This window comes from Rissa tridactyla, chromosome 8 (genome assembly GCF_028500815.1).
Source record: "Rissa tridactyla isolate bRisTri1 chromosome 8, bRisTri1.patW.cur.20221130, whole genome shotgun sequence".
NCBI lineage: Eukaryota > Metazoa > Chordata > Aves > Charadriiformes > Laridae > Rissa > Rissa tridactyla.
This window is the reverse complement of record NC_071473.1, coordinates 10,791,572-10,801,360: the sequence shown is the minus strand read 5'-3', so window position 1 is coordinate 10,801,360 and position 9,789 is coordinate 10,791,572. Positions and strand designations below refer to the sequence as shown.

The window sequence follows — 9,789 nt, the reverse complement described above, 5'->3', positions numbered from 1 at the left end:
TTACAGATACATTATTAATGTGGCTACAGATATAATCAGACAGACTAGGGGTTGATATGCTATTGAAAATTGTCAAAATAATTTAGTCCAGAACAGTCATCTCTGTAATGGTACGAAGAGAAACTTTTTTTGGGGGAGAGGAACTTTAGTTTGGCCACTGTTGCAGAAGGATGCTTTCTGTGGTGTTACTAAAGAAGCTCACCCCCTATTTTGTCACAAGCTTTGCAGAACAGGGACTGGAACGTGGGTTTCTCAGGTGATAGGGCAGTGCTCTAACCATCAGACCAACTTCTGCATGTGAATTTTCTAGATGAATTCCTTTTAGAACGGCTCCATGTTCAGTTTGCTGGTTCTGCTCCAAGCATTGGTGCTTAAGACCATTCTATGTGAAGTCTGACTTCCTTGGTCTCCTTGTTCCCACACATGCAGGCTCATGAGCTGTGTGTTCAACAGCCAGCTCTTTGAGTATGTTTACAGAGCTGGGCTGCGTGGCTGATCAAGCAATGTAAAGGTCTTATCCGATAGCTCCTAACCCCCCTCCTTTGCAGCTTGTCATCTTAATTGCTCCAAATGGATTCTTATTTAAAATCTTCCTTTACTCTTTCATGAGCAGAGAGAACTGTCTGGGCTCTGATTCTGTTAGCTAAATGGTGCCTCATCTGAATCTCCTGTTCATGATCTTTGTGTCTTCTGCACAATGCTTGGCTTTAGAAGGTGATTGCATTAGCTATCAAGGTGGATGTTTTTGCATGACTTGCTCTCCCTGTAGTCACACTGCTTAAGGTTCATTTGCTGGGCAATCGAAGACACCGAGTAAGCTCCCTGTACTTGATTTAGAGTAATTCCACACCTGGCTTTGGTGTGCATGGCTCTCTACTGCCCCAGTGTGACCACAAAAATAGCTGCTATCTGAAAGTACCGGAGCTGCATGGATTTGTGGTAGGTCCTGGTAGTTTCCAGGAGTGGGCTGCAGTCCTATTGGAGTGCTCCAAAAATAAAATCTAACTATGTGCTGATCCCTTAATGCAGAATAGCTTGGCTTAGATCACTGCATTCAGTGTAGGCTGCTGTTTCTAATTGTTTTCAGCCTGCTTTAGAGGCTTTAGTTGGAAATATCCCTATGCATAGACTTCAGGGGTGGGTCCAGTTGCCTAAAGACAGACACTTGGGGCCCTGCCTGCTTCCCACCTGCTGCACCAGAATGCTGCGGGTCTCCTGCAGGTCCTGTGTCTTGTCTGCCAGCCGTTGGACACATCCTAGGGCACCTCAGGACTGTGTGTCCACGAACTAACTAAACCTGTCCCAAGTACTTCACGTCATTTTACATTCAGCTCAGTGTACATACTTTTTTATTCCTTCAAAAGCAATTGCTTAGGAGAAAATCATGTTTTTGTTCTAATGATTACAGATGACCTTTTCTAAAAAGTATTTGAGTTGTAAAGAAGCTCTACTCCATCCCCCATTCCCTTCAAGCATGTTGTATTGCACACCAGTGACACCTGTACACAAGAATACTGGAGTAGTTTTTATAGCCTTTTATTAGTGTGTAAGCACATCCATGGTGCATATAAAACTGTAACAGTTGACTTAATTTGAACAAATGATACTTTATTTTTCAGTAAGTGATTAAAAAGGCACTTCCACCTTGTGAATGGTGCATCAGGGGTGTAGTTACCATGAAAAAACCCTATATTAATTCAATACTCAAGACAAAATGAAAGTTTAAGAAAAGATTAACTGACCAATGCCTTTCCCCCCCCCGCCCCGCAACAGTCTCACAAATCCTGTGTAAACTATAGTTCACTGGGATTTAAATCATCTGAGCTACTAGAACTCACTTTCTGGAAGATTCTCAAAATGAATTACTCCGAGTGTTTAAAAACCCCCACCTTTTCAAATACACTTCATGGTAAAATAGATTTTGGAGTACTCTATACATTGGAAACAAGGCAGTTGTGCTTTTATCATTGTCAGAGGAGTGGGTGTATGTGACCTTGACACTAAGAGTAGACTTATACAGTGCTAAATATCCTCCTCCCTCCCCTTGCTGCAGTGCAATTTTTAAGCGTGTTTATTCACTGGCTTTTGTTCCATTGAAATCTCCATCTCTTGCATCCATTTCTTCATCAGCTCCATCTGTTGCATTCTCAATTACTCTTCTGCCTCCAGATCTTCGGGGTGGGGCAAAAGATGCTGGCTCATTTCCCCTCCTGCAGTAAGAAAAAAAAATAATAAAAAAAATCAGATGTTAGGTCATTTGAAGTCCTCATAAAATTTTGTAACAGTACCTGTGGGCCTTATATTTTCAAATGCAGAACAGACAAGAACTTTCTGTTCTGTAGCATATAAGAGTAATTTGTGGACAGGCTGAGACTCCCAGTTGCTTGGAACTGTGATGGGATTCCTGTTCTTGTGCTTAAAGTTCTCCTCTAAATAGTCTTATCTGCCCCAAATCCCCCTTACTCCTCCCTTCATTTCACTGTTTTCCCCTATGGACACTAACTGGTTGTGCTGGGAAGGAATGGGTACCCACAAAAGCAGGGGAGTGTCTTTCCTGTCCCTTTAGAAGAGCAAGGAGACTAAGTGAGCTTGTGCTGGATTTCTGGCCTGCAGTGTGTATAAGCCCACCAGTTACTGAAGGCCCATGAGACCTGGGACTGGAGCAGTGCTGCAGATGTCAGCAGGCGTTTTTGAGCCCACACAGTCCCTCTCTGCAAAGGCTGCAGCGGTCAGAGCACCACAAGTGCTTTGGTATGTATGGCATCCTAGGTTGTGAGTAGCTCCAATCTCTTTCCCAGTGGAGAGAAGTAGCCATCACTGCTTTGAAACTGTGGTGTAATTCAGGTGCTGACATTTAACAGTGCAAGTGTCTTGCAGAAGAGCTTATGTAAAATGTTTTTTCCACATCTTTACCCCATTTTCCTCTCCCATCTCCCTCCCATGCCCATATATTTCATAGCCACAGCCCAAGGCAAGGACACTTTGGTCCTCAAGGTTAATTTTTTGGGAGGTGTGAGCAAGTGAGACAGAAGATGGGTTTGTCTCTTCTTGGCCTCCATTGCTACTGGGCTACAAAACACTTAAGTTTTGTAACATGGCCTCTCACTTGCCCCTCATTAAGCAAACCTTTGTAAAGGCTTGAGACTACAAACGTGAGCAATAAAATACATTCATGATCACTGAATGTTGTGCCAAAATTACTAATTTGTTCTTAAATACATCCGACCCTGCACTTTTTGATACAGCAATCATGCATAAATATTTAAAGGCTTGTCTTGTCCTTGCAAAAGACTAAGCCGGTGTTGTCCTTTCTGAAGCAGCTATTTAAGTCCCAAGTTCAATCTTCCATACAAGGGAAGCAGGTAGGAATATTGGCTGGACTAACTTATTTCAGAGTCGGAAATCTGTGTTTCCAAGGTGGAAATGTGACATGTAGTCTGTTTTCCACAGTTCTGCCCTTAAACATCATTGTGAGCAAGCAATTAGCTGGATAATAAAAGCTTCATTTAAGATCTGCTGTTAGTTATGGCATGTATTGAACACAAGGGTATGTCCTTTCTACCCTGGCATATGCTCGACAGACTCTTAACAGTAGTGTCTACTATTTTATGATAGCAGATATTTATTATTACTGTTTAACAAGAAAATTATAGTTAGGTCAGTAGAGTCATTAATTCTTGTCAATGCAGGAAGAGTTCTCTTACCCCCTTGGACTCCTGCTGTTTGGACTCAATTGCTCATGAGTCATTTGTAAGATAGTTCTCCTTATGCTGCAGTAACTCACTGAAATGCCGTAAGAGAACATGGGACTGGTGGGAAGTAACAGCAAGAGTCTAACCAAATTACGTAGTACAGTTTTGGCTACAAAGAATTGAGCTCCATTCACACACTAACCACTTATTAACATAAACTGTTGCAGTATGCATAAACTTAATACTTCTTTAAACTGGTATTGGCCCTGGGGATAAACATTTCTTGTTTACATTTGTTCCTCTTAAACAGGTTTATGGGTTTGATAATATTCATGTGGTCATTCGCATTAGTACCTTTAGAATAATGCGTATAGTTGAGACAAGCCTTAAGCATTAGTGTTTGCTTAGCGTCTCTGTATTTAATCTACCTTTGAACAAGTGCTACTGGAGTAGTGCTTGAGTCTGACTGGAAATATTAGGCTGACTAAAAGGCACATGCAAGGACAAGACATCATCTTTAAATATTTGTGTATTCACAGCCAAATCCAGCATATGTAAAATAGAAGATATACAAATATTACAAGGCAGTAGCTCTTTAATTTTTGCAACAGCAGGTATTATTCATGTATCCAGAGAATGTGATGAAGTGTAACATAATGCTGTGCTTTAGATTTTAGGTTATAGTGTCAATATTAATTTCTGTGTCCGTGCTTTATGTTTTAATAACAGTAGACAAACTATGTAATGTCTGCAAGATAGCTCTAAAAGCCTAAGTAATAGCTCTTTGTAAGCAATACAGGCACAGAGTGCAATGTAATGAAACACAAGATTTTCTCTTTTGTCTGTGTGATCGTGTGGTGAAGTGTGATAAATCACATGCAAGTAGGATCTTCTCAAATCGCAGGTGAGTTAGATGGGATCGTACCTTACAGTCAGCATTACAATATGCATAAGAAATACTGTGAAATTCTAATGACATGCCGTGACACTTAATATTAATTAGTTCTTTTAATTAATTTTACAGATCAATGGTGTATTTGATTTGAAAAATTTTAATCTTTGTGGCTGTGCACAAAGATGAGGTGCAAAAAAGACAATTTTCATGCAAAAAAAGTCGAGTACTTCATTAGGTGCTCTGTTGGTAGAGCTTGTGAGAATGCAACATTGGTAAGTCTACATCAGTACATAACCTACTTGTAAGAAAGATGTATCACTGATGAACAGCTGATGGTAGCTAGATTATTGTAATATTTGTCTCTTTTGATAAAACAGATTAATGCCAAGATATCCAAGCCTTCACAGTTTGCAGAAACCTCACATAATTTTTACTTGGGCCAAAGAAAATGGAAATTTGTGCAACACAAGCTAGCTGCAAAGTTGAAGGCATGGTACCTGCTTAGTCATGCGAAGGTTCCTGTGTCCCTCTGAAACAGAGATAAAGAGTCCCGGGCAGTTATACTAAGCACATGGTCATGATCAGAGGTAGGTAGATTACTTTTAAATAATTAAACAAGGTACATTACTGCCAATTACATTACATCTAGGTAAAACAAAAATGAGCCTTATGCTATTCTGGTAAAAAAGGCAGGACACAACCACTCCTTTGTAAGGCAGCCAGGAGCATGCACCACCCAAGATGGTGCTAATGGAGAAGGCTGCCACATCCTTAACTCTTCACTTTGAAGTAAATCCACATCTGAAAGTTCATGCATGTTACTGGTAAACACACTGGCAAACCGCTTCAAGAACACAAGTAGGCAGGTGCTTTACTTTAATCTGAAATACTGTTGTGTTTAGGTAGAAGGCAAAGCTTTATGGTGTGATGATGTAGATAGAGCAATATCCTTATAATTCAAGTCAGCCTCTTTATTTCTGTGAGTTGGTGTTTTCAAACCCACTGAGTGCAGGAGAACTCAGGTGTGTAGCTGACTGATCACAGCTTTATCTCTTTCCCAGTTTTGAGAAGCAAATGCAAAGGGACATTTTGATCTTTTCCTTGATCTGATGACACTGAATCTGTTTGGTGAAGTCCAAAGAGACTTTTGGATAAGAGTCTCATAATGTGCATTGCCTTTTGCACCTATGATGTTGTCTAAGACTGTTTATGGTTGTCGTGTGTGAGTTGTGCATGTGTGAAAGTGAAAAGCACAAGCATTTCTACCCTTGTGTGACTGCTTCTGTACAAATAGATACAGCCATTTTCAAAAGCAACCAAGCCTAATTCTGTTCCTATTCAAGACAACAGAAGTTTTGATTAGAAAAAGAGTAAGGCCTGTGCCATATTATTACTTTTGTTCATATCACAGCTGAAATCCTGAGACTGCGGCAGTCTACAAAATGCACTTCACCTTCTGAATTTGGCCTTTTGTTGTATCTGCCAAACTAGTACAAGGACTGAGTAACTCTGCAACATTGTCAGTGTCTGTTCTTTACTTGAACAGATATATATATATATTTTTTTTTTTCACTTCTCTAGTTTAGTTCCAAGTTTCAAGGCTGTCAATGAGTGGGAACGGCTGTCCCAAGCACGAGCACTCTACCTGAGCTTGCTCTTCAATGCTGCAACCTCACGGCCCAGGGCTTCATTACTCTCAGTAGCCTCATCCAGCTCTCTCTGCAGCTTCCTGCGGTTTGCGTTGATACGCTGAGACTCTTCCTCAGCCTCCTCCAGCTGCCTTTTCAGTTGCTTGAGTCGCGTGTTGCCCTTCTCGGCCTAAAGAGAAATTTGAGTAATACTTTAATTCAAAACAGACCTAATAGCTTTACATTCCTCATTTTAATTTCATATTTCTCTTGAGAGTTTTACTGAAACATGGCCTGAATCAAAGGTAGAAGCTTAAAATCTGAAAAATGTAAAAATAAATTTGCTTTGTGGGAGTTCATTTGCTGACAGATACTGCATTCAGACACTACATTGTTCTTTCTTTTGCTGCACAGTCCCACCTCTGCTTTTCTGGCTTGCAGGTTGATGTGCATTAGGTAAAGCTAAAATTTTAAAACAAAATGTGTTCATCATCTCTGTTCATATACCAGTAAAGATATTGTGCACAGTCCTATATATAACTGGGCAGTCAGACTGTTGCAGCTGGCTGATTGACAAGGACAATTCAAGCTGAACTTGAAATGGAAAAAGAATTACATTGTCCTGTCTTTTAGCAAAGGGCTATATAGCTCTTGCAGCACAGAATCCAAGCAGACAGTCAGCTTTCTAGAGAGAAAACTTCCTTTCTTAGGGTAAAACCTGAAAATCCCTGTGCCCCAGACTAAGACCCTCATGACACTGTCTGATACCTGATCTTTGTACTGCTCTGCTTGCTTTCTCTCGTCCTCCACCTGCAGCAGTGCATCCTTCAGCTTCTTGTCCTTCTGGCGCAATGTCTTGGCTGCAGCCTGCTTCTCTCTGCAAATGACAGTGCAACATTTGGTGATGTAGAATGTCTGTAGTCTTCAGCTGCCTCAGGCATGTTGCTCATGAAACTGGCACCAAGGACCCATATGTTAAAGGCTTTACTGAATTTAAGAGGTGAAATCTAAGCAAAACTTAAAGGTCTTGTTCTGATCAAAACAAGTATGTGTCTTTGCTGTATGATAGAGGTGCTCCAGGAGATCTATTCTAAAACACAAGGTGATTTCCTCAATAAATAATCCTACAAAATGTGTTATGGCAATTAACTTGCCAGGGTCATAGGACAGTTACTCTAAAATGTAGGGGAGCAGGTCCTTGCCTTTGATACCAGTAGAACTTTTCATCAATAAAATGGTTCTTAATCAGAACCTGTAACAACTCTAGTTACTGGCCCAGTGTCTAAGAAATGTTAAGTAAGGGAGAGACTTTACCAAGCCTTAATGGCACTGAGAGCCTGATGACACAAATCCTGTATGCCTTTGTTTACTTTCTATCTCATTAACTGGAACAATAAATGAACAGCTGTGCCCTCTGGGAGACCAGTACCTGGCTTCCTGTTCCAATTGCTCTTCCAGAGAAGCAATTTTGGCCTCCAGGGCAGCAATTGTAGTTTTGAATTTGGACTTCACAGCTCCTTCCATCTCCTGCAGCTTACTCTTCAGCTCTTTGTTCTGTCTCTCCAGTTGCTGCCGAGCATTTTCGTTCTTCTGTGCAGTTGAGCGCTCTGTTGCCAGCTCATTGTTCAGCTGCTCTGCCTGTAAGGGTGGGAATGAACGCTGTCAAAAGTGCTGCATGCTTTCAGAGAAATGACAGGCAGCAATTTGGGGTGGCAATTCTCCAAATATTTATTCAGAACCACAGACAGCTTTTGCTGGCATACAAACAGAAAGTGATATGTGCTGAAATGAGCTCTACCTGCTGTACCGCTTTCCTCATGCGGTCACCCATTGCCTCTATGTTGCCTTGCTCCTCTTCTAGCTCTTCCTCCAGTTGGGCAATTCTTGCCTCCAGGCGCCGTTTCTCATCCTGAAGGCTTGTCCTGTAAGTTTAAAGTTAATAAGTGTGTAGTTATGGCTGTGAACAGTTGAATGTGTCTGAAACTATTATGAACTGCCAATAATTCATAAAGAAAAGACAACTAGATATTTCAATGAAACTAGTGATATGAGTGCATGTTGTGTTGTCAAGACCAGATGGCTGCTGGGAGAGGAACATAACTTCTCTTGGCAGCCATGCAATGTTCAGTAGCATGTTTACGGCCTTGTGAGTAATCCAGTCTATTCCTACCTTCCAGAAGTAGCGCTTGCAAGTTCCTCTGCCATCTCTTCTTTCTCCAGATCCGCTTGTTTGCGAGCTCTCTCCGCAGCAGCCAGATCCTAGGAGAAAAAGAAAAGGCAGCATAGTAAAGAAATAAGAAAGTTAGTGTTTGGACAGTTATAACACAATACAGAGGACTGCAAACTTCCTAAAGCTGGTATAAGATGGGTTGTCTTGTTAACAGAATAAGTTCTTGTCATATCATAAATACCAGGGAAGTACAATGAGATACACTTTATCCAGCCTGTCAGCTGGTTTCTATTTTATTGGGTTTAGTCACAAGATTGCCATTTAATACACATAGGAATAATAGCACTAACAAGACTTCAGGAATTTATAGCTATTGAAAACAATTTATGTTGGATCATACAGTTGACTTCCCTTTAAGACTGGTGAACTGTGCCTTCCTCCGAGGTGGAATTTTTTCAGCTTAACCTGGCTATGCTCAGATGTAGATCCAACAACTTTAGTGGAGTACACAGAGCACATGGAACTTGTTACAAGTGCTGCTTATAGTTTTCCATCTCCAATAGCTATATATTATTTCATTGCAGTTCTGTTTTGCTATTGAAGGTCGTGTGTAGTCTGCTTCGTACCACCCTGTTTCCCATTTTACCTCTTGAAGCTGGATGAGTTCTGCTTCCAGGCCCTTTGCTTTCTTCTCATTTTCTCTGGCTGTAGCAAATATTTCTTCTCTGGCGGCCCGTGCATCATCCAGCTCTCGTTGGTAGTCCTTCATCTGAGCCTAGTTGAAAAGAATAACAGACATTTATTTTTGTCTGGCTTTATTACAGTTTCAGTAGAAAGAAATTTGGACAGAATAGAAATCATACACACTTACATAGTGTGTGCACATTACGCATAGTTCCTGCTTACATTGTATTTTCTGGAGAGATCAGCTAGCACATATTGGAAAGGTCTGAAATGCTATTCCAAGAGCAGCAGTGCTTCCACTTGCACACTGTGGCTTTTGTAATGCCTATGGTCCTTAATTCCTCTGAATATTTGAGTACATGTGCAGTCTTAATCTTTCTGATACATCCCTTTTTGTTGTTTAGCTGTCAGCATATGACAGAACAGTTGATATGGAGGCTTACAGTATAAATAGCAAAATGCTAATTCAGAGACAACATGATTTCTGAACAGTCTTTTATGCTTTCAAGTCATGTATTAGAACCAGGATTGAAGCCCTGTAATATCCTATAGGCCTTTTTGTACATGGGAATTCGTTTTCCATCCTGTGGGTGAGTGAATAGCAGATGAGTACTGGCCAGAGAATTTTGGAAGCTCTCTGCAATGATGAAATTCAAGATTTTTATCGTTTGCCATATGAAGTTTTCCATTTTCAAGCATCAAATTCACAGCTGTCATAAC

The 9,789-nt window shown here is 40.8% G+C and overlaps 1 protein-coding gene across 3 annotated transcripts in view; it reads right to left on the bottom strand.

Moving 5' to 3' along the window:
* Window positions 1-1,587: 1,587 nt before the first annotated feature.
* The window catches only part of MYH11 (myosin heavy chain 11), a 61,719-nt gene continuing 53,517 nt past the window's right edge, over window positions 1,588-9,789 (bottom strand). For 2 of the 3 annotated variants that reach the window (XM_054210680.1, XM_054210682.1), the window contains 7 exons: window positions 9,032-9,160; window positions 8,386-8,474; window positions 8,014-8,137; window positions 7,645-7,853; window positions 6,984-7,092; window positions 6,233-6,405; window positions 1,588-2,210 (listed from right to left, as the gene is read on the bottom strand). In XM_054210680.1, coding sequence (XP_054066655.1) covers window positions 2,072-2,210; window positions 6,233-6,405; window positions 6,984-7,092; window positions 7,645-7,853; window positions 8,014-8,137; window positions 8,386-8,474; window positions 9,032-9,160 — 972 coding nt within the window. In that variant the 3' untranslated portion in view covers window positions 1,588-2,071. Of the gene's footprint in view, window positions 2,211-5,084; window positions 5,117-6,232; window positions 6,406-6,983; window positions 7,093-7,644; window positions 7,854-8,013; window positions 8,138-8,385; window positions 8,475-9,031; window positions 9,161-9,789 lie in introns of all 3 variants that reach the window. The other variant, XM_054210683.1, reaches the window with a different exon arrangement.